At 50.0% G+C, this 24,511-nt stretch overlaps 5 protein-coding genes across 5 annotated transcripts; 2 read left to right on the top strand and 3 right to left on the bottom strand.

Annotated features, from left to right (window-relative positions):
* Positions 1–1,414: 1,414 nt before the first annotated feature.
* On the top strand, positions 1,415–6,328 carry BO79DRAFT_194381 (RHS repeat protein; the record flags this gene model as incomplete). The annotated part of the gene is made up of 1 exon (XM_025681042.1): positions 1,415–6,328. One exon carries the CDS (start codon positions 1,415–1,417, stop codon positions 6,326–6,328), a length of 4,914 nt encoding a protein of 1,637 aa, XP_025539595.1.
* Positions 6,329–6,748: 420 nt separating this feature from the next.
* On the bottom strand, positions 6,749–9,134 carry BO79DRAFT_265068 (Hsp70 family protein; the record flags this gene model as incomplete). The annotated part of the gene is made up of 8 exons (XM_025686854.1): positions 6,749–7,085; positions 7,154–7,253; positions 7,349–7,508; positions 7,574–7,916; positions 8,070–8,145; positions 8,203–8,247; positions 8,313–8,821; positions 9,083–9,134. 8 exons carry the CDS (start codon positions 9,132–9,134, stop codon positions 6,829–6,831), a joined length of 1,542 nt encoding a protein of 513 aa, XP_025539596.1. The 3' UTR covers positions 6,749–6,828.
* A 760-nt stretch (positions 9,135–9,894) lies between these two features.
* BO79DRAFT_265076 (uncharacterized protein) lies at positions 9,895–11,330 on the top strand (the record flags this gene model as incomplete). Its single annotated transcript, XM_025686855.1, has 2 exons — positions 9,895–10,507; positions 10,591–11,330. 2 exons carry the CDS (start codon positions 9,895–9,897, stop codon positions 11,328–11,330), a joined length of 1,353 nt encoding a protein of 450 aa, XP_025539597.1.
* A 2,331-nt stretch (positions 11,331–13,661) lies between these two features.
* BO79DRAFT_147586 (uncharacterized protein) lies at positions 13,662–14,837 on the bottom strand (the record flags this gene model as incomplete). Its single annotated transcript, XM_025678514.1, has 1 exon — positions 13,662–14,837. The coding sequence occupies one exon, from the start codon at positions 14,835–14,837 to the stop codon at positions 13,662–13,664; it is 1,176 nt and encodes a 391-aa protein (XP_025539598.1).
* A 5,360-nt stretch (positions 14,838–20,197) lies between these two features.
* BO79DRAFT_217500 (fungal specific transcription factor domain-containing protein) lies at positions 20,198–23,695 on the bottom strand (the record flags this gene model as incomplete). The annotated part of the gene is made up of 7 exons (XM_025683371.1): positions 20,198–20,362; positions 20,409–20,437; positions 20,549–20,561; positions 20,893–20,974; positions 21,242–21,243; positions 21,332–23,569; positions 23,612–23,695. 7 exons carry the CDS (start codon positions 23,693–23,695, stop codon positions 20,198–20,200), a joined length of 2,613 nt encoding a protein of 870 aa, XP_025539599.1.
* Positions 23,696–24,511: the final 816 nt, after the last annotated feature.

The following is a 24,511-nucleotide window of genomic DNA, read 5'->3' on the forward strand; positions in this document are numbered from 1 at the left end:
GGCGACGATCGCTCTAAAAAAATCAACTCCAGACCTGATTTCAAAGCTATTGTAAGGGCTGCTAAGCGCAGCAAGTGACCAACCACCACTATACTTCCAACCCAGTCAAACGACCTTGTTTTCACACAATCCTGTCTGCGAAGAGCGACATAGTACTGAGCTAGTACTAGACTGTCAGGGTTGCTGCATTCTTTCTTCGTTTGGAACCGGTACTATTCTGCCCAGCGTGTCCTCTTTACTAGTGCACTTGCTAGCAGGGGTCCGTAACGCCGCCCGTTTACTAGACCGACTACACAGCAAGTTGCCACGATTCAATCCAGAGTGACGCCAAGCCGATAGTAAATAGTGAATAGTCCGGTGGACTGCTGGAAAATCTCTGACCACCATAACACCAGCAGGGCGGGGTAGGCTCACTATGACCAGCAGGCATTCCTTCAGGAATAGTTCTCTGTTTCATTCATCCCAATGAATACAGACCAAATGAACTAACAAAGTCCTCGTTAAGCGATCGCCCTGTCCGGGATTTGGTTTTCTTAAGGTTGCAGCAATCCTGCGAGCTAATATTAGGAAAGATGCAGTGGCTCGTGCCGTGCGACCTGGGTCCAAGCGATCGTTCAGGGCCTATGACTCTATTCTATGCGAATATCAGGTGCACCTTGACACGTCTTCCACCTTCCATAAGTGTTAGAGGGCAGATCCATCCAATGTAACATTAATATAACAACTACCATCCTGGTATTGTCTAGAACTCCACCCCTCCAATATGTAGTTACTCGATTAAGTACTACTTAGTATCCAATCATTTTCTTCGGATTCATCCCGGAATATATTGCCGAGCTGAAATTCAGCTGGCAAACCCGAACAATATGAGCAACCCTAAGTACTAGTAGTCTTCTTAGCAGTCTCAGCCCTCCACTATTGCAGCATTTCGGAGAGCCCGACAAACATGTAATGATACTGTAATACATCTGTGAGTTTGATGGCTTAGCATGTACGATGTCGTAATAGTTGTATGCCATGTTGTCGCCATTAGAATGAGATGCGTGATTTGAATGAGCCCTACTTGACGTGCTAGATCAACTTGAGGTGGCAAGTACACCTCGCAGACGGATGGACGCTCATCATCATGTTCCACCAGTGAGACTTGCATGTGTAGTGTAGAGACCTGCTTTGGCAGCATGGAGGTGACGAAGACAGCATCGATTGATGCATCAATAGGTCAGTCATTGTGCTCCTGCTCCTCCTTCTTGGCAGGGTAGGAAGATGCTGGCATATACTGGCATTTATGTATATATAGAGAGCTGTTCACTGCTCTGGAATCTAGTTTTAAGTGTCATGCTCATTCCCTGATCTCGTTCACAATCCTTCCATCATCAGGATCTCATCTTTGTTGGAAATCAGAAGACAGCCCATCATGTCTTCGAATCCTAGCGACCTCTACTCTCAGAGTTTCAATTTTCAAAGCTTTCTGCAGAAAGGAGTTGATCCTCGTACTGGACAATACACCGTCAGTATTCAACTCTTTGATGCGCCATCGGAGACTCGCAACTGTCCGTCACTCAAACTATCTTTGAGCTACAATCCCCTCAACACCAAAGATATCGGGTTGGGTACTGGCTGGTCCTTTAATCTACCCTCCTACGACCATCGCCAAGGCAAGACTCTGTTGCTCTCGACGGGTGAAAACTTCCAAGTCACTGAGACGACCAGTACCTTTTTCATCCAGGACCAGAAGCTCAAGAGCTTCCAGGCCAAGAGAACGGGATCATCAGCAGGATCTACTTATGAGGTGGCCTACAAATCAGGCCAGGTAGAGATTCTCTCTGGTTTCAACAACACTTACAACCAATCGGTTCCAATCACCATCTACGGCGCAAACGGTCGCTCACTCAGCCTAGAGTGGATCCGCAACGGTGAACAGCCACGACTGAGCAAGATCCAAGACGGCGATGATGTTCTACTAGAAGTTCAATATTCCGATGCGCAGGTAACCATCACCAAGGCGCCTGGAACTACCGCGGCCAGCACCTTCACGCTTATCCGGCGTAATGCGCAATTAACCCAGCTCAAACTGCCGCTGGACGACGGCACGCCCCCGTGGCAGTTTTCGTACAAATCCCTCAGCAACGGATTCGTGTGTGTTTCACAGGTGACAAGCCCCACTGGCTTGGTTGAAGAGGTCAATTACAAGCAAGATGGCCACCAGCTACCCTCTGGAGCGCCTTTTACGAGAATTCCATACGTGGTGTCTCATGTGGCGCGTCCAGGTCGTCAGCAGCCAGCCATAAAGACAACCTACAGCTTCTCCTCCTATAACTTCCTGGGCTATGGAGGAGCACGGCAGTGGAGTGATACCGGGGATAACCTGTACCAGGTGCCTGCGGAATACCAGTACACATCCACGGCGCAGCTTGAGGGTGGAGCAACCACAACCTATACTTACAACAAGTTCCACTTGACCACCAAAATCGTGGAACAACTGAACACGAAAAAGACAACCCAGGACATCACATATCATGCGACTCCGAATACAGCATTTGACGATCAGCCTGCGCAATACTTGCTACCTAAAACGGTTGCGATCACCTATGCGGACACAACTGCCTCCAGTCGGACAGAAACAACAACAACCGAGTTTGACGAATGGGGCAATCCTACTACGGAGATCAAACCGGATGGCTTGATTACCACTCGCACATACTACGCCGCAGATGGAGAGGCAGATTGCCCGGCTGACCCTCATGGTTTCCAACGATATTTGAAAACGGAAACAGTGACTCCGGCGGAGACGTCCTTTGCTGCACCGACCAGAACAGAGAAATTCGGTTATGTGGAGCTCCCTACTTCAAGCAATGCGACAGTGCAGACATTTGTTCTGCAATCATCGCGCGTCACTCTTGAGGGGGACACCTCGCTGACCACTGCCGAGTATACGTATATCAACCTGCCAGACTCGCGCGATCATGGACGAGTCCAGGAACAAAAAACATGGTTATCTTCGAAAGACAACGCCACAACCCAAACATATGCCTACGAGTATCTCAGCAGCGGCGAATTGAAAAAGACACTCAATACGGCTGGCTTTGACGGCGTTTCGGCCAAATTTGAGACGATCCATTCTCTGTCTTCTGGAAAGGTTACAGGACAGACGGATGATGCTGGTATCCAGGATGTCTTCCAATACGATGCATTGGGCAGATTGGTCAAAGCCGCAACAGCGATCAATACCGACCAGGAAGCAGTCCGCTACAACAGTTACGCCATCCCTGACGACGGCAGTAGTGGCATGGTGCTGTCAGTTACGGATGCTAAAGGTGTCCAGACACAATACATTTCTGACGGCCTGGAGAGAATCTGCCAAGTGAAGAGACAAGATGATGATGGCTCGTGGGATGCATCTACCAACACATACTCCGGCACTTTTCGCTTACTGCAGGAGCGCAACTACAATGCTCTGGGCCAACATGTTGAACAAACTGACATTGACTGGCTGCGTACCAAAGACAGCGATCCAACGGAACTACGAACAACCAAGGCACTGCAGTATGATGACTGGGGTCAGGTCCTGAAGACTGTAAACAATAGCACAGGCGTCACAACGATTTCAGCAACGGATCCTATCAGCCTGAGTCAAACAGAAGGAATCGAGGGCGAAGGCCAAACTGTCACGCAGCTCAATCTGTCCGGTGTGCCTACTCAGATCCGCCTTCTGGGTAAAGATGGAACCGAGTACAGCAAGCTCACGTACAGCTATGACGGACTGGGACGACTGGTGGAAGAAGAAGATGCCTTGGGTCGCAAGACAAAATACCAATCTGACTCGTTTGACCGAGTCACTAAGACCACATGGGCGAGCGGTCGGGAAGTTAACGTCCAGTATGCTACCCAAAGCGCGGCAGCTCTCCCGACATCACTCCAAGTCAACGACACAAACCTTGGCGGACAGTCTTTCGATGGATTGGACCGATTGACGCAGCGAACAGTCGGGGGGCGCAGTCTGAAACAATCCTACCAGGGCAGCACCCCAGAGCCAACTCAGATTGCCACGGACAAGGGCGACTTCAAACTCACATACGAACCGGGTTTGCGCCAATCGCTATCGACAGTCAGTGGCCAAGACAGGAATGAGACATACAAGTATGACTCAAAGACAGGGGTTGCGCTACAGCTCAAAGGCTCATCCAGCACTGCGGATCGTCAGTACTTCCCGTCAGGCCTACTGAAAAGTGAAGCGCTCGACCTCAGCGAAGGTGCCGCATCCTTTTCTACTCAATCGACATACTCGATGGCCGGGAAGTTGCAAGGATATACCGATGTCCATGGAACGGAATACCAGAACACATATGATAGTGCAGGCCGCCTGAGTTCCTTGGCCGTAGGATCCCTCACCGTCTCTTATTCATATGACAGCGCCAACCGTCTGTCCAGCACTACAGTTCAAGACCAAGAACACGACTCCAGCTTGACCACAAACCTCGTCTACGATGACTTCGGTCGAGAAATTGAGCGCACAGTGTTGCAAGGGGAGAAACAGGTGTCTAGACTGACTCAGTCCTTTGGCGAGACGAGTCTTGTCACCACGCGGCAAGTAGAAGAAAGTGGGAACATTGTCCGAAACGAATCATTTGCCTACGACGAGCACAACCGTTTGGTCAAGTACACATGCGAGGGAAGCCAACTTCCGAAAGATGAAAAGGGACATGAGATCCAATCCCAAGAATTCACCTTCGATAACCTCGATAACATCACATCAGTCACAACAGGTTTCCAAGATGGGACCCAAAACACGGCAACCTATTCATACAGTCAGAGTGATCCAACCCAGCTCAGCCAGATTGCAAACAGCCATCCCGATTTCACACCTCAAACCACCCTGGCATATGATGCTAATGGATGTCTCATCCAAGATGAGCAAGGTCGTACCTTGGAATACGACAGCGGTGGCCGCCTGAAGTCAGTCAAAGATAGCAGTGGCAGTCTTCTCAGTCAATACAACTATGATGCAGCTGGTAAACTGATTTCCCAGTCAATCCCTGACCAGCCAGATACCCAGCTATTCTACCGACAGGACAAACTTATCAGTGTCAAGTCCGGAGATCGCCAAGTGAGCTATATATCTGCTGGCAATGAATACCTGGGACAAAGTACTCAGAACGGCGATTCTACCGAGATCCAGCTCTGGGGATCTGACGCTAATGGCTCTGTGCTCAACTGGTTCGACACAGCACAGCCAGATCAGATCCAGCAACAGCAGTACACGCCCTATGGCTTCAGCGCCCCCGATTCTGCCTCCTCCATAGGCTTCAACGGCCAGTGGCGTGATCCAGTCACAGGATGGTACCACCTGGGTAACGGATACCGCGTCTACAATCCCGTCTTGATGCGCTACCATGTCCCCGACCCCGGCAGCCCATTCGGCACAGGTGAAGTCAACGGCTACGCTTACTGCCTGGGCGACCCAATCAACCGCATCGACCCAAGCGGGCAGTGGAGCTTCTTCGGGCTCTTCGATTTCAGCTGGGCAGATCTAGTGTCCACCGTAATCAGCGTGGGAGTGAGCGTTGCAGTCGGCGTCCTCACAGCCGGAGCAAGTGTGGCCATCGAGATCGGCGTGGGAATCGCAGCCGGGGTGGCAACCAGTGTCGGAGTCGGAATAGGAACAGATCTAGTCGAAGGGCGAATGCCAACATGGAAGTCCGTTGGAATCGACGCGCTCGCCGGCTTAGTCGGCGGTGTGCTCGGCGAGGCTGGTGGCCGGTTTCTAGCTTCTGGACTCAAATTCGCTACCAACTTCAAGAGTTTCATCGGACGAGCTGGCTCATACACGGTCAATGAGGTTGCAAAGACGGGCGGGGAAATTTTCAAGGACGCTGTCAAAGGGGCTGTGGAAGGTGAAGTCGCCGGTCAGCTTACCTACGGCTTCTATGGGGATGCACTCTACAGCGCGTTGGAAGGAGAAGACTCTTCATCATCGTCCCAGCAGGTCTCGAATTCATCACCGGTAACTAGCTCACCGTCATCATCTCAGCCCTCTCAGAAGGGCCAGGTGGTCGCGGTCAGAGAGGCGTCGTTGGCTAGAGATCCCATCAGACTTTCTCTGCGGGATGGTCAATCCACCGTTTCTTCTAATCGGGACCGCGCATTCGGTAAGGATGCCGGCAAGTCCATTCCTGGCATCTTGAATCGCCAGCTCAAGTGCACTTTCGGGCCGCTTGGAGCATCGCAGGGCAAGCGGCAAGCGACGGGAAGTGGTGCACTTGAGTCTCTGGAGAAGAAGAGAAGGTCGTGCGCGTCGGTGAGGAGTCAGATTCGGGCTCAGGGTGTTTGATTGAGGAGATGATATGAGTTCTTGCTGTGAAGGAGACGTTTGATGGATGAATGATGGATTAGCATTGAATGGGCTTTCTGTTGTCCGTCTCTCCCCATTTCTTCTCTCTGCCCTGCCAGTGTAAGCAAATATCAAAACAGCAATGTCATTCTAGTCTATCTAGCAACTATATACTATCACAATCTGAGATCTTCCTCAATAATTAGTAAGTGCGGCTGTAGTCAGTCTATTAGTGCCGTGAACAGAAACAATGATGGTCTATGGTGCGCGAAAAAAATGAAATGCTAGAGATAATGGATAATCAGAGTGTGCAAGGGAGTGTGTAAGGGAGTTAGAAAAGCCGAAATTATAATAACCACAAGAGTATAAAAGAGGAAGAAAGAAAAGAAAATAAGAGAGTAATAGGGTGAAAGAGTGTGTGGATAATCAGGAAAAGGAGATGTAAGGAGACATGAGGGAGACCGAAGAGATAGATGCCTCCATTCCCTCATTTGACGATCTCAAACCGCCGGGAAGGGCTGTAGGTCTTGTGGAGGAATCCGGTGCAGCATGTGTACCACTACCACCGGTGCGTTAGGCCCGTTCGGATTGCGTGGGTCATCAAGACAGATTCTCCAGTGCATGAACAAGGAAGTCCCCAGCTGGATGCTCCAGTACACCCGGAACAGATACTCGTGACCGCCCTGTTGACCAGACTTGAAACTCATCACCGAGTCACGAGCAGGATCAACGATCCTATGCAAGGCAAGGCGGCGTGCTAGAATCATGTTTTAGTCACATAGACAGACTTAACAAAGGGAGTCAGGGGCAGAGGAAATTACTAACTTTGTGCTTGCCGTAGGCTACAAACACTCACGTATTGCTCTGGCGCAGTGACCAAGAACCGCATACGAACCGAGAACTGGCCCTGCATTCCAGTGAGACCCTTCAAAGAACACGCAGATTAGCGGAATTTTCCTGACGAAGCAATTGTTTCTTTTGTTTTTGGGAGGGGGTGGTGCGGAAGTCTAGACAACTTACTGGTCGGATAACTACAAAAGCATCGGATTGTTCTCGCAGCTCATTTCCAACCTGTGCAACAGAAGGGACTACCAATTGGATGGTGGTGTTGCTGTGGAAGCCCTGTACTCCATGCAACCTGGCCGCACACAGTGCCGCACCGCGTGAAACTGCCCGCACACTGCCAGAGAAGTCAGAATCATGCAGTTCATTGATCACTAGAAGTCTCGAGTGAAGACAGCTTACCTGTGTTGCAGTTCCCCCAGCAACTTGGGTCCGGCATTCGGGTAAGCGCGTGCAAGATCCTGTTCGACCTCACGGCGTAAGTATTCCGACTTGACCAGCCCACCTGCCAGGATCACCTTCGTAATTCTGGCATTTAATGGGGCGGTGATTCGTGCATGTATCTGCCGAAGTATGGCTTGCACAACCGGCCTGAAGGCAAGGACCAGGGCATTGTGGTCGAAACGATACTCTACTTTGCGGTTTCCCTGCAGCTCAATCCGAATTGCGTGCACCTCAGTCCCGGTCCTGCCTGAGAATAGTTCTTTCACAGAGCTGATACACTGCCGAGCCTGAGCAGCGCTTACTCACTGTCTGGAGTCGTGAGGTAGGTCCGGGTGGGCAGTCCGAAGTTGCTTCACCAGTTCCAAGTCCACATCAAATCCACCACATCGGATGCCTGAGACGGATTAGCTACCCATATACAGGCCTCCGCCTTCGGCAAATCGGTGGTACGTACTGGTCGGATCTCCCAGGAGTTGGAAGGTGAAAGGACGATCTCCATTGTTGCCATTTACTTGTAAAACGGCAGTGTCCTAATCGAGTGTCAGCTGGATGGTACCTTAAATGACTTTGACCAAGATAAGCCTTACGATTGTGGAGCCGCCGCAGTCGCACACAAGAAGTATGTCACCATCCTAGTTATCCGACCTGGTTAATTCCAAACGCACCCAAAGGATTCTTGCTGGCTGCTGCTGCTCACCTGCATGTCATTTCCGTTCCTGTACTCATCAGCAGCCCATACAGCCGCAGCTACAGCTTCAGAGGCATAGGTAATGCGATGGTTGTTCCCAAACCATCCAACGCTCTCAACTGCAGACCGAAATTCCAGACGGCCGCGGTCTGACCAGCAATCTGGTTCGGTGAAACACCAGTGGATTTGTGGTCCATGCTCTCTAAGGTCCATCCACAGCCTGTCCCGCAAGTCTCGAAGAAAGTCACTGATGATTTTTCCGGTGCCAATGTCGTTCAGATCCACTGTGCCGCCGAGGAGGTCTCTCAGATTATGGCGTTGTGTGGCCACGTCTGGGGACCCATCCAGCATGAGTTTTACCCAAACATACGGCTCTCTGCCGCGGGATGCCGCGGCACTCCTTCCCCACATGATCTGACCATTGCTGTTGTATTTGAAGATCGAAAGGATTATACCGTCATTAGCGCCATGAGTAGCCCATGTCGTCAGGACGCCCAGGGTAGTCAGGATCGTAAGGACTGTAAAGTATGTTTATGTTAGCGAGAAGCAGAGAGAGAGAGAGAGAGAGAGAGAGAGAGAGAGAAATAGAAAATAAGGCAGAGGCAGAGAGACAGATAAAACAGAAAAACAGAAAGATAGAAAGATAAACTAGTAGAAAAATAGAAAGATATAAAAAACAGAGAAACAAAGAGAAAGAGAGACAGCAAGACAGCAAGACAGAGAGACAGAGAGACAAAAAAAGGGACTTAATAAGTAATAGGAGGGAACAAGGAACTTGCCCGTTTTATACGCGCCGAAGTCCACGGAAATGAAGTACTGGTTCTGCTCCATGGTGGATAGAGGCGGGGGACAAAGTGTTTGAAGATTTGTGAGATGATGCTAATGAAAAAAAATAAGAAAATGCATTCAAGACCAGCTGAATACATATACAATGGAGTTTGATGATGATATTGGTATGAGATTGAGAAAATGAAAAGGGAAGTGCGTCCAGTTGGCTCTATTTATGTTTGTTGATATGCCACTCAGAGTTACTACTACTCCTACTACAATTAGATTACAATGTATGATGCTATCTTTGAACTGCACCAGAGTGGCGTCTAGTTCGCATGTTCATCTCATGACCTGGCCGTGTCTCTCTCTGTCACGCTCACACACATACGGGCCCCTCCCCCTGTCTTAACTGGTCTACCAGTCAATTGCATGGCATCCGAGAAGGTTTGTTGCGGCTGAAACCCTCACACGGGCTAGATTTGCGGATGGGTTGATGCCTCACATCACACAAAGAGCCGGGTAGCCCTAAGAGCCAATAAGCAGCCAGGGAACTGACTGAATGAATGAACGGATGTATGAATGAATGAATGATTGAAGAAATAGACTTTTGGTCATCTATCCCCCCGTTTACCTTGCCCGATTTTCCTCTCTCTTTCTCCCTCCCTCTCTCTCTCTCTCTCTCTCTCAATTCCCATCATCTCCCTCCGTATCCACACTCTCTCCCAACTCTGCGACACCTCCTCTCAACATCTCCTGAATAGGCTCCAAACCAAAATTACTGATTCTACTTGGCCCTTTCGTCACGCTACTCATCGTCATTATGACCAGCCCCCAGAACCAACATAAGCGGCTCAAGCGCACTTGGTCGGGTTTTGAAGAAGAATCTAAGTTGGCCATGGAGAAGGAAGCTATGCTAGACGCGGAGGAGGGATCTATACCGGACATATGGAACGAAGGGGGTCCAGCTTTGTTACCCACTGCAAAGTACCTCTGTCAGAGACAGGAATATAATGAGATGATTGAACATTATTGGTCCATGGCCTTTATGGCTGGACCGCACATGAGGTCTTCACCAGCAGATTTCCAAAAGGGATTCATTAAGATTGAAATGGAGGTTCACAGTTGGGCTTGGCGCTTTGGTGAAGAAGATTCGATGCTTCATCTCTCCAGTGATGACAAACAGGCCATTATCGCCAGCCTAGATGGATTCTGTGTCCAAGAGGACTGGGACAAGATTCATTCCTCTCTTCCTCCTGCCGCTCGCTCTGTGTTTGGAAAAGTTTTGCTAGAGACCATGCTCAATCAGTTCATCTACAAAAAGTTTGCCACCTCCCCCTTTTGGTTTATGGATGCCAAGGTGGATGCAACGGACCAGCCCGGGGATGCCAACTTCATTAAGAGACTTGACTTTATATACCAGGGGTTCAAGGAAAGTATGTCCTCCTCAAGTCCGCGTTCCTCCTCTTTCCCTCGTCACGGGATCATTTGAATTCACTAACACTTAGACTTAACATAGTGTTGCCCACGAACGCAGCATGGTGGAAGTCAACCCTCGTGAGCATCAGCACTGTACAAGACCTCTTCTTGGGTGCTCCCGAACACACAGCACTCAGTCGAACCATGCATGAACGTCGGAAAGAACTCGTGAAGTCCTATGTGGACGAGCTGTGGGGGTGCCGACTGTTTCGACTCCTTCTCAAAGAATCGCTGAGCGAGTCGCTCCAGACATTCCGCGATGACAGACTCCACATGATTCTAGAGTTTGCGGCTCAAGAATTTATTGCTGGTCAAGCTGGAGTCTTTGGCAATTTAGTGGTTGAGCGACTGCCTGAGCTTGCCAAGTTTGATCACCATTCGGACACTATGGTAACCCATCATTTCCATGCTGGCTCTGAGTCCCACCATGGTGCTCAGGTTCTTCTCGTGGTAAGACCCCGCTACAGCTACCATGATACGATTGTGGGTATGAATTGGGTACCGGTACCTCCGATCCAACTCATACAGGCGGAGGTTCTGACGGCGCCAATGGCGCCAGAGCAACACGCTCAATGTGCAGCCGCTGCTGGCGATGATGACGCTACCCAGGATGAGAGAATCGACAATGAGGGGGTGGACAATGAGAGAAACGAACGAGATGGAGAAGGCGAAGGCGAAAGGGAAGGAGAAGGGGGAAAGGAAAGAGAAGACGATGATGACAATGACAACGAAGGTGAGGATGATAACAGTGACGATGAAGATTTCGAGGATGACGAATGAGCGATATGGGCTTTCCTGTTTTGTATCATTTCGGTTTTCTTCACTTTGTTTTTGTCTCGTGAGATTCAACTTTATTGTTCCTTCATTTGTCAGTCGCTATATACTATCATCAAATAGATACTAATATCAATTTCGGGCTTACCTATTATACCTTGTGCACTGGTAACTCTAGCTTTCCGGTAGAATACGTATATCCCCGATATATTTAGTATTTCACGCCATACTTTAAAGCAAGTGGTGATACTGGTTTATACTACCTAATACATTAGTAACTGCCCCCAAATAGTCTCCATCCCCCCTGGGTTCACTAATTGAATTTGTTACAGTCCGGTCGAGCCTCTGTTCGTATTTTCAGGTGGTTACTATACATACATACGTTCCATGACGAGAATACAGGCACAACTCTATTAGTGTCACTGCGTATATATATAAATATATAAAGTTAGTAGTAGAAACATCTGAAAACACTGCACAAAGTTCCCATAGTACCATTCAAGGCTGGAAAACCATAAAACTGAATTATAGTCTACAGCAATATTATTTTCCTTCTACGACTAGATGTATATCCAGTCACTTCTTCTCTAAGATAGTGTGACAATAGCTGCGGGAGTCAGAACAAGTAGTACTAATTTTAATTATGGATGTGAGTAGGGCTTACTATTTTTGGATTATCTTCTTTGTTTCAGCCAGGATGATTACCGCCACAGTAACCCCGGCCATCGGTTTCACCCCCTTTCGGGGTCAGTAAATGTCTGGATATATTGATCAATAGATATATTACAGTTTATGGTAATGAGTAGTGGAGGTCATCATCATCATCATTACTATAACTATTCTTCATTCTATACAAACAACTACTTGTACATAAATGCTTTATTTCACACTGTCTTACGTACCTACTATCTAGGACAACTGTAAATCTCCAAAGTAAGTTACTCTCTAAATACCCCCCTCTAGTATGTAACACATATAATTTCCGCTACTTTACCAAAATAAGTACCAACTTCATCTCCTACTACCATGTACATAACTTAATTACTTACCCGCGCATGCCAAGCAACCCATCAATCATACCATCTACCAACACATACACATACACATACAAATACAAACCCAACAGCACTCAACTCCAAGAACCACCGTAACGACGCCCAAACCACCTCACCTCATAATTCAACCCAAGTTCAATCCACCGCAATGCATTACCCCTTGTAAATAATTCGTCCACATTTAAACTCCCCGTTAGTTCCGATGGATAGATAGCGGGCTAGTTGGTTGGTTCAATCCAATCCAATCCGAAGGGGGTAATGATTGCCTGCTGAGGTGTTTGTCAGTCAGTTGCCTACCCTGTTGTTGTCCACATGGCCATGTGGCATACATACGTATGTACATACATATGTTATGTATGTGTATGTGAGTGCGGGTTGGGCGACGTGCATAATACCCTACTACTTACTTAACTTACTAACTACTAATTTACTAGTAGATAGATGGGTAGTTATTAGTGGATGATGCGGAGGTATGGGGCCGACGGACGGTCCAGTGACATCAACTTCCATTAGGTTACTTATCAGGTCAGGTCTGGTATTACTGTGTTGGGCATGTGACGTGCAGATGGATGCAGATACGGGATTGTTCTGGTTGGTTGGTTGGGTTGTCACTACGTGGTGGGGTAAAAGTATCATCAGAATCAGACTACGTAGTATGAAGTGCAGTGTAAATGGTATAATATTGGTCTATCGGTCCGTGGTTGTAGTGGGTAGATAGTAGTAGTAGTGTATCTAGTATGTACGCTGTGCCAGTACAAACAAAGGAAATAAGGAAAGAATCATCCCAACAGTGTCCGACGCTGATAACCGAATGATAAACTGGTGTGTCGCAGAATGGTATCTTAAAGAACAGAACGAAGCGAAGCCACTTGTATACTGCTGCTGCTGAGGGTATATCAAGTCCACGTTCCCGATGAGCAAGCACGCCAGTCAAGAAAGCAGATCCCCGTCCCAGGAAACATAACAATAGAAAGATAAAAGAAATGTATCACAAAGGAAAGGTAAGAATAGAAAAAGCTTCCCGCGCTGATAGCGGGGTATTCGAGCAGTAGGTATCAATCACACGCAGCAGCAATCCAGTGAGCCAAGCCCAAACCAAACGCGCTCAAATGCAATCCGGTGATAATGAGAATAAAAATGAAGAATCAAGGACAACGCTCACGCGCCTGTATTCCGTTGCGGTGCGAAAAATGCATCCCGTCGCTTATGTCGAAATCAAATCAGAGTATTACTTTTGGGGTTTCCTATGTCGGTATAGGATGTAGTCGAAGTTGTATCCGTTCTAAGCTGAGGTCGGTCGGCGAAGAATCTCCTCGCAGTTGGCGTCAAAGCGCATGTTCCATAACCGAATGCTGTTCATCAACTTCTCCGTGCTTTCTAGCTCGCGGTCCCGGCCGAAGATCGTCTCCACAAATTCGCAGCCCGCGTTGCGGCCCATCGAGACCGTCTTGCCACCCTCGCGCTTGGCGGCCTTCCACATGAACTGTTCACATGTCTTCAGCAGCTTCTTGAATCGCACCCACAGGCGTTCGCCACTTTCCAGAAAATCCGCAACCGTCTCACGCGCATCGCGGCGCTTGATGCGCTCAATGCATTCGTCTGCCCGTTTCACCTTACCGGCCAACTTGATCAACAACAACCACAGATCGCCCGCGACATCTGCCATAGGAGTCGACGCGCCGTGGTGAAATACGGTCCAGTCGTAAATCCACTTGCCCAGCGAGTTGGCGTCAAAAACACTGCCCAGAAGGATGATGGGCATTTCCGTCGGATCCCAGTTCTTGATCGAGTATCCCTCGGGGATACCGGCCCGCGCAGCGTCCTCTTCGGTGGCCTTTGGCGGCGGCTTGGCCGCGGGTGCAGGCTTGGGCTTGGACGGCGTCCGAGTGGAGGTAGATTGGCGACGCGCCCGGGCGCGTTTGGCGGAATCGACATCATCTTGGGCAGGAACCTGGTTATAGTAAAAGTATTGATCAGTGGGTGGCTTTGGCTTGCGCGGAGGCGTCGTTGGTTTGCGACGGGGAGGACTGGGTTCCTCGCGAAAGACGTATCGGGGGGCGTCATCGTATCCATCGTCGACCACATCCACAAAGATGGGTCGCTTATGGGATGGCGGAGCGCCAGCGGACTCCCACTGACTGGCGGGCGCACCAGTCATGGTACTGCGACGACGGTGATAGCCACCAAAAGAAGCACTTACAGGATCGTGCTTGCGCGGTGGCGTGCCATGCTCCGGCATCGCTTCATAGATTCCATGGCCATACCCGGAATACCATCCTGCCGTTTCCCTAGGACCGGCGTAGCTGGCTTTGCGATTATGGCGCTTCGAGGGGCCACGAGGCGAGGCGTAGGGACTGGCAAATTGGGTGGCGTAATAGGCGTAATGAGGCGAGGTGGGAGGGGAGGTCATGTAGTCGTAGGAAGACCACCCGGGGTGTGGACTGGGATAATGGTACATTATCGAGAAAGGCGCATAAAAATCGAGGCAGCAAACGGCGAGGCGAGACACGAAACGAGAACTTTTTATGGGTGGAAAGAGTCCCAGAAGCACGACAATCGCTAGAGGTATAGAAAGCAAACAGCAAACAACAAAAAGCACAACCCAGGTATATTATACAGGATATCGTTCAACAAGCCGATCGACGCCGGGTTTAAAAGGACAACGGAATCGGGATATCGATAATGACGATGATGACTGAGGAAGAGGACCGTCACCGAGGCACGGTTTCTAGGGGAGAGGAGGAGGCGATTTGTATGTGCTGAGAGTGCATTTGAACGTTGTCGCTAACCGAACGGTGTGCGGGCAAAGGCGGCTGGCTGTGGAAGGAATGCCTGGGGATCTCCGGGGGGCAAACAGAGATCAAACGATGGGAAGTGTGCGTTAAGGAACGCTGTGACCTCTTGAGAGGTATATAGTATATACAACTGAGAACAGCGATAAGCCGGGAACTTCCAGGAGGCGACCCAAGGAAGGGATGCGACAGGGGAGAGTAGGTGTAAGAGGAAGAGTAGTATATAGATAGGAAGAACCCAAGAAGGGTGTTGTGTGTGTGTGTGTGTGGAAGGGGAGTCACAGAGGAGCCAACCGGTTTTGTACGGACGGCAAAGACAGAAAAGACAGAAAGAAAGGGCACGGGCGCTGCGGTAAACTTGGTATGAAGTGGGGCTCCCAGGTATAATCCCGTCGGTAATTAATCTTTCCAGACTTGCTCTTGCGCTGCGGCGGAGTCACGCTAGTGGGTTAGTGGGCTTAGTGCGGTGGATTTAGTTCGTCTCTTAGTGACTTGCTGTTGAAAGTTACCGTCATGTCACGTCTGTTGTGTTTGCTGACCATACGGTAAAGTATTGCTGAGGGTGTGGTTTCAGGCCCAACCACCACCAGAAAGCAAAAAAGGATGAATGGGCGAGGGATGGCCAGGGAGGGTGAAACCCAAACAAGTACGAGTATCAATAGAAGAGATAGTATCCAGTAGTAGGAGAGTTTAATACTGCAGGATATTGGAAACGTCTCATCCCATCCAGACTGTTGCAAACTCAGTCAGGACAAGACCAGACAAGGCTGGACACATTCCCTCAAAAAATCGCCGCAGAGTATCATCCTAGGACCAACAGCGACTCGTGCTTTAATATACCCATTATCAGGTTCCCCTCTCCGCGGCATGAAGATGAATCATCCGATTGATGGGCGCCATTGCAAGAGTCATCTGAACCACTCTGTTGGGCATCCCGCGTTCGCTCCCTGACTGGGCGACACGATGAAACAGGCAACGGCAGGCTCGCTACGGAAAATAATGTGCAGAGGGGATCCTCAGATTCTCAAGTCCAGTCATCTTCTTCAACATGTCTGTCTATCATGCTCGATAAGAACTACCGCGGCGCATCGCTATTGGCGAGCCCGTCACTCCGCCGCCGCTGCGTTCCTCAGCAGGCGTGCGTACCTACAGTGGGAGCCTGCCGCATAGCAAGGAGCACATCACGTTTTCGGGGCGAAGGAATGTGAGTCATGGTCACGTTGCCACAGGTGGCTCAGTCGTGAGTAAGAGATATTAATATCTTTCAAGGCAGTCATCGTGAGATGGACGCTCACTCTCTTATACAGAGCTTGTCCTACCCTGGGTGCCTAGCACTGTGGCGAGGTCAAGTAGGAGCCTACAATGTCTGTGGCAGCGCCTCTATATGGAAAGAGCCATGCTGGGCATGCTACCGAAGGAGCCGAACCTACAGAGTGACTGCATCTCCGGCATGGGGCCAGTCCATGGTCCAAAGTACTGTACATCAATAGATATGCTGATCTGGCGCGCACGATTGTCGACGGTCGGTTCCATGGACAGTGTGCGGATGAGCCCGTCGGTGATCCATGGTTGCGATCCGGGGTCCGCGAACAAGCTCAACTGTTCGAACCAGTGGAACCATAAGACATGGAATATCTGACTCCCTAAAAGCCACGAGCCATCGCATGGTTGTTGGGCAACAGCTGGAGTGGATGGGCGTTACGGATGGGCGTTACCGCTGCCGACCAGCTGGGCAGCAACCACACCCTCTTCATATCGGACGACGCCTGTTGGACAGACCGCAATTTGCGAGTCGAACGCGGTAGTTTAAAAATTCGTAGGATCTGGAATCCAGGCATTTGTCTGGCGAACAATCTTGTGAAGCTTCCAGGACACTCAAGCTGTCTGGGCTCTAGACTATTGAAGACTGCATAGTGTTGGCGTCTCTCGAATGTGATAGACGCCATTGCCCAATACGGGCAGGCAGGCAGACAGACAGACAGACAGACCGAGGGGAACAGCAATGTACTTAGCGCCTTCAAGTTCCCAAGCGACCACAAGACTTACTAGTTCTGCTACTAGCAGGAAGTACTAGTAGTAGTTCAGTTCAAATCCGTAGGGCCAGTCCCCGGGTGGACTCCCAATTAGAAATCGGCCTTCCCCGGTGTCAAGACTTCCACGCAATCAGCGACCGGGAAAGTAGCGATTTCTGTGGCCCCTGGCAGATAGGCAACCCTTCTTTGAACGCTGGCTGGCCAGAGGATCTTTGCAAGGTCACACATGGCGCTCTGGGTTAAAGCAGGTCAGAAAAGTATGTGATCATGGTTACGTGGTGGCGTTAGCCTGTCGGGACGGGAGGAGTCACAATATTAAAGAGTATCCTGAGCCATATCAGAAACTTTAAGAGGGATGGAGTCCTCATCATCATCATCGAACTTGGCTGAATCTGAGCGACCACTTGCATTGCGATGACCACCATTGGATAAACCCTGCCGGACGCGGGATCAAGTCCGGGTGCCGCTGAGCTCCGCTCGGCGTCAACGGTTCAAATGCATAGATGGATTGCGGTGATAGTGTCCTGATTGGGAGGGGAGATACGGTCCGCCAATCTACTTGGTTCTCTCATTGTGTAGTGAGATGCGAGAATACTACTCGAAATGACCTATCGCACTGGCAGATATTTCCATGTATGCTACACAACATGGCGGTGATAAAATCCCTACTGACTAGTAACTCTCACCTCATCGTCCGCACCGCCGAATGTGGAAGGCCTCCAGAAAGGATGGTCAGCAAAGTAAATCAAAGTCAAACAAGCACCCCCACAGGGCCAGTCCCACCATCAGAGTTTTCACCGTCCCTTGCTCGGGGAGCCGATGATCTAGTCTAGACTGTGCCGTGTGCCTTGATAGTCTCGCTTTTATTTTTAATTATTATTCCTTTCAGCTGGTGTTGCTTTCCTTCTGGAAGATGCCTTCAATTACGGTGCAGCCTGTATGGTATGGTACATACAAGGACCCCATGTACCTTTGTCCCGAAATTAATGCAAATATTTGGCCCTTGATCACATTTCAGGCCAGACCCATAGAATGCCAGAATGTCCCCAGCCGATACTCCAAAAATTGATACACAAAATCCACATTCATCTATCTCACAACAACACAACAGTAAATACTAAATAGCAACCTAACTTCAACCACAAACCAAACCATCTCATTCATTTCCAACAACTTCCTCCCAACAGGCACACACCCTCTCCTTCCCTCCCTCCCTCCCTCCCTGTGTGGAAAATAAGCAACCTCAGCACAAGCAACTAAGCCCCTGCATATCCTAGACCTCCCCAGCCGCATGCCGATCGCGCGGCCGGAATTTGAGTCTCATTTCCGCCCATCCTTTCACACAATACCCATTGGATTAGAATTTAAGACCTGTGCCCTGTGACTCTACTCGTGAATGTGTGCGCCTGACTCAGCCCTTGCCCTGAGCCCTAACGTAGTTGGGAGTGATTGGCGAACTAATCGATTTACTACTCCGTACACTGCACCTATGTTGGATTGATGCCTTATCTGGTCTCCATCCATCCATGCCTGCATGCGCTCCGAAGGATCATACCAAAACAAAGTACACTAGTACTTTAGTCTTTTGTTCTGAACATTCCTCGTTCCCACATGGTTTGATTATTAAATTCCGAGCGCGTGTTAAGTAGCCTATCATTTCTTTCGTATACCAGTTAACATAACAAGATGCCGCCCGCCGCTTGGGAGCCTAAGGTCAACAAAGCCCGACACGTCTGCAGGTTTCCGCTGCCGCAGGTGTGGAGGATCGTGATCGTGTTGGTTAACTCAGGTTAGGTAGGGAGTACTAGACTAAGTACTGTGTAAGGATTACGCACTGTGGTTGTACTACGTACTTGGGATGAGTGTAACCGCTGCAGGAAATGTTTTGCGTTTGGCTCTAGACACCAGGTTCATGGATGTATTGTGTGCTTGGCAGATGGGTTACGTCAATATGCTAGGGATGCACGTGGGATATACTACGCTATATCAAAGTAGTGTTGGATGATGGCCAATAGATGTTTCATTGGTTTGTAGTGTGCTTGGGGTAAGTTAAGATGCTATTACATATGTTTATACAGCTACATATGGTTTCGAACTAGATAGAACATTTAAATTAACAACTGATATCTTCAATGTATATGCTTGATGGTCTATAGAGACCAAAACTACTTGGGGCCACATATACTTATCTGCCACCTGCGCTCAAGTCGCGCGTACCAACTATACACAGAACCAACAATCCGCACTAATACTTCCCATACCACACAACGTCAAGACGACAAAAAGACAATGAATACCATAAGATCAAGAAATATACCGACTATCCACATCCAAGTCCTCCATAATTCCCACCGCCAACATACCACCAACACCAAGTAACTACTTAGATAGACAGACAACAAGTAGTAGTAACACGATGTACCCACTCCAATCCACCCAACCCTCTCCCCATCTCATAAATACCACTAAGAAAATCATGTATATACCATACCTCCACCTCCACCTCCACCAAATTCTACTGTTAGTGTGTAAGTAGATACATAGTGACCGACCCCATGTCATCCCCCCCCTCTCTCTACCCCTCTTTTTAATCTCTACACACACACTACATCAACTTACTTTACTACCATGTACGGAGTACACTACAATTAAACGCCAACCTAACCCAACCCCAACCACACCCTTGTTCTACTTACTCTCCCCGGCGTAGTCAACCACCAAGTAGAACCGAAGCCCCGCCACACGGGAAGACATAGGGGATAAGACCCCCCCGAATAGCCGCCGAAGTTGATGAATCTCATCTCATCACTATCACATTGGCATCATCCATCATCCATCATCCATCACCCCCGCCTCTGGATTTCCGGGGGTGCAGATGACCGACCCTACTAAGGATAGGTATTATGGGTGCATTACTACTTGTGTATTAGTTCAGTGGGAAGTGATGTAAGTAAGTAACCCCTCATCTACACTACAACCGTAGTAGTATCTATCTATCTCTTAGATTGGTCTGGGTGCGATCGATCACGTCGCATCTGTCCTTGTCTCGTGGAATCGAGGGCAAGGCAAGGCTCGTCACGCTCAGCGATGCGCCCTATCTTCCATGTCTCCGGCGGTGGTGATGGTGGTGGGATGACGAAATCTGACTGAGGTATTATCTAAGAAGCGTATAGTAACTAGTTAAGTAGTTAGTTGACTAGTTACCTGGAGTATGGCTATGGCTAGGTGCATCACTATTATAAGTAAGTACTATACATAGAATAGTATAAGCCGTCACTGCCACTGCCACTGCCACTGCCACTGCTGTGCATTTACCGCATACTTAGTTTATACTAACTACATACATACTAACCGATACTGTAGCCTACATAGTAAATAATAGTATTGGCGCAGCACGGCACAGTATACCCTCATAACCAAAACCCAACACAATCAACTCACAAGAACCCCTCCCCTCTCCCCTCCTAAGATTTAGGCACTCACTCACTCACCCACTCAATCCATCACCACAGCAGCAGAGCACAACAGAGTACCGAGTGTCCACCTCTCCCACACAAAGAAGGCAGACCTCCACCCAACAAATGAGCATCTGACACGCAGGCCCGAAACTCAACTCCAACTCAAAAATTTCCGAAGTACTTGCGCTCGCCGCTCGGGAGATGCCCGGTTGCCCGTAAGTACTACTTACTTTGTGGGTTTGTTTGGGTGGGTATGTTAGGCTGGGGTTGCTGGAGGGACCGTCAGATGTATCAATCATCGATGGGGGGATTCTGACAGATGACAGTAGGTTTACGGAGAATTTTACGCAGTAGGCTAGATACCAATCTTGTTGCTACGTATCGAGCGGATTCTGTGGAAAGTGGGAACGGATCTAGTGCGATGGGTCCGGTGGTGGGGGCTTGCTGGCTGGCGGTGGATGTTGTGGCCCGAAGGGTCAGGTTGCGATAGATACTGTGTGCAGTGTGCACCATACTGTGTGTCCGTAGTGGGGAGGAAGATATTGCATTATGTTCATTATATTTCGCTAATATGATTACCTCTATATTGTTATTGGTATTTATCGTCCGGGTCTGGCATTGAGGCTGGATCGTCTCTTTGATGCACGTATCCGTCTGGTCACGTCATACAGTCATATACTCGTCCTCCGCGCGTTTGGTTTGCATCGCCTCGTGCCAGCGGAATCCCTGCTTCCGAGAGACAGAGGGCAGTGTCGGAGACATGAATGCCTTATGCTGAGAGGAGGCCCAGCTTCCAGGCGGGAGAAATGTAACCTCGCCCACGGACCCGTTGGCGGCTGCCTGCAAGCCGAAATCAAGGGATGAGACAGCAGGAAGTCCATCCGCAGCAGGGTTCTCTGCCCAGATCTTCTCCAGCAGCTGCAAGCAGGAGAGGTTGTTGAAAAACCCAGAATCTCTGGATAGATCTTTGCACCGTTGGCGGATAATGGCGCGATGATCGGCACGCACGCACTCAGACCCGGTGATGAATAGTGGCCACAGGAGATACGCGTCAGACTGGACAGTCATAATGTGACTCATTATGTGTTGCACAATGTTTTGGATACGAGGGTGATCGGACGGTAGGTCTGGATAGGCGAGTCGTTCACTGTACAAGATCGCCGCATGACGGAATGACTCAGAAATGTGTATGACGTCCTTCAGATTGTGAGTTGCGACGACCGGCTGGTCTGTCGGTGATGAAGGGGGCGAGATGTAGGCGTGGCTGGATGTAAAGAGAGGCGACCCCGATTGCGATCGGTGGGGGACAAATCGCCAGGACTCAAGCTTCTGTCGGAGAGAATACCATTCCGCCCAGAACGCCGGCGACAGCTGTGCTCCGTTGCGACCACCAGGCGGCGGCGGCGGCAATGAAAATGCAAAAGCACCGGACGAGGTGGCTGGAATGTTCGATGGGAAGAACGCCATCGAGGGCGGGAGAGTAGTGGATGGCATATGGATGTCTGGTGGCGTAGATGTGCGGACTTCTTGATTTTGGCTCAGAAGGTTCAAACGACCTAGCTGCGCTACGATTCTGAAAAGTCCGGCATCACATCCCGCCAGATTTTCCAGTCCCCATTCGCCATCCGAGGCGGCGGTGATATCCAGGCAAGCACCGCGAAGCTGTACCTCGCGGTCATTGGTGGTGGCGGTCATCGTGTCAATCCATGTGAACATCCGAACAAACCATTTCAGCTCATCCGACATGCAAGGTGAGTTGCACAGTCGGATGGCTAACAATTTTGTCACCCCCGCAAACTGCGTCTTGAATTGAGCGACCCCAGTATCACACCCATGGAATAGACAGAGGATGAGTAAGGTCGCCAGGACAGAGTCAGAAAGCCTCTGATGCGGGTCAGCCAATTCCCGATTCAAAGCAGAGACCGCCATGCCTCGATGATACTGCTCTTCCTGGGCATATTCTTCAGGCATACTGATACCAGCCCGGTCCTGTAATGCTCCATCGGTCAAGGCTTGGTGGGCCAAGGACGACATGCGCCCCGGCAAAGTTCGCTCCGTCGCTCTCATTCCTCGTTCGCGTCGCTGTCGCAGATTACAGCTGGCCAATGTAGCGATGGCCTCTTGGAGCGATGTGCTTTCCTGCGCCAGTCGAAGAACATACGTTCGAAAAGGATTGGTTGGACTATCGAATGCCACAATCATCGGAGCAATGACTTCGGCATAATAACTAATTAGGTATCGGAGTCGAGGTGTACGTCCCACGGAACGTGCCAGCAGCTGCTGAGACAATGATGGCGGCTGGCAAGCACTCATACGTGATGGAACCTCGTCATAACAGGTTTCTTCATCATGCTCATCTGAAGCATTATCTTTCTGGTTCGGAGCCTGGGCTGGCCACGGGCACTGTATTGGTACTGGTACTTGTTCTGGTCCCATCCAGGTCCTTGACGGATCAGGATTTGAGATCAATGGGGCTTGGCACTGTCTCGGAGAATCGGTCTTTGTCGCACGTGAGGAATAAGAATTATAGAAATTTGGCGAAGCATGGGAATCCACCGTATAGTACTCCGGTGAGCACGCCCGGCGTTGTGAAGCAGTTGAAACCGAGACAGATCCATGCTCGGCAAGCCCAGTGCCTGAAGAACGCTGCTTATCATGTCGTCGCTTTTCTGCGGCTGTGTCAAGAGCCGGTTGGGATTTCGACGCTGTCCGAGGTCCTGTCATACGGGAAAACTTCGGAGGTGCGACCGCAGGCTGTGCCCCGGTCACGGGGAGGGACAACCCTCGAAGCTTTCCTCGACTGGCAACTCCTACGCCCCATGTCAACGCTGTCTTGTACCCCGCGCAATTGCGGGCGCTGTCCAGGCACTGGGAACAATATGGGCGACGCCGGTCGCAGGGAGTACCCTGTCGGGCGCAAGTAAAGCAATCATCAGCCGCTTGGCTTACGACCGTCCTCCTACGCCTTTTCCGGGGAGCTGGGGCGGAGACCGGCGGAGTTTTGCGGATTCGAGGCTTCGAAGTAGATTCCATAGCCGGATCCGACGCAGAGGTTGGCCAACTGCTAGGGTGCAGATACTAACTCGCCCAGGCAAGCAATGTGGAGATAACCCGGAGTGCGGGGTCCCATAAGTGGTGCAAGGAGTTGGTTGAGACGGCGGCAGTAAGCAGGCTAGCTAGTGTGTTAGAATAGGCCAGGCGAAAGCAGGGCCAACACGATGTTGGGGGGTGGAAGATAATGTATCTAGTCGTCGGGATGAACAGGTCAGGAAAAAGCAAGAAAAGAAGAGCTAACGTCGGAGAGGGAGGGGGGCCACGCTTACGGTCGTTTATAATCGAATCACATCGGGAATCGATCTAGTTCGCGCAGGAGAAAGAAAGCGGATTTGGAGATGATGATAAGCGACGATCGTTGCGGCATCACCCGCCGTTAGGAGAGCAGCGCCGGAGATTAAGCCAGTATAAACTCGTTAGCGCCGAGTAGTCGAGGCTCAGCAGCCAACCGGTGCGTGGCGAGTGTCTTTCGAACCCGCATTTTGAAGCGATCTTACTTGATGGCGGCCGAGTGTCGGCGAAATTGAGCCACCGTTTCAGATGGGACCCAGAGAAGATGGCACAGTTCATAGCCGGTGCAGGATTAACTGGGTGCACAGATGAAGTTGGTTGTTGAAGATGGCAGCACCTCAAAAATGAAGGAGGAAGAAGAAGGACTTGGCTGCCCCCAAATCTAGGGCCGGAACAGGACTAGCGGGAGGTGTGCATTGTTCAAGTTCAAATGTAACAAAACTCTCCCAGCAACTCAACTTCCTACTACCAACTACCAACCCTACTTAACGATCAAGTCTCCTC

The sequence above is a fragment of the Aspergillus costaricaensis genome (assembly GCF_003184835.1).
Source record: "Aspergillus costaricaensis CBS 115574 unplaced genomic scaffold BO79scaffold_15, whole genome shotgun sequence".
NCBI lineage: Eukaryota > Fungi > Ascomycota > Eurotiomycetes > Eurotiales > Aspergillaceae > Aspergillus > Aspergillus costaricensis.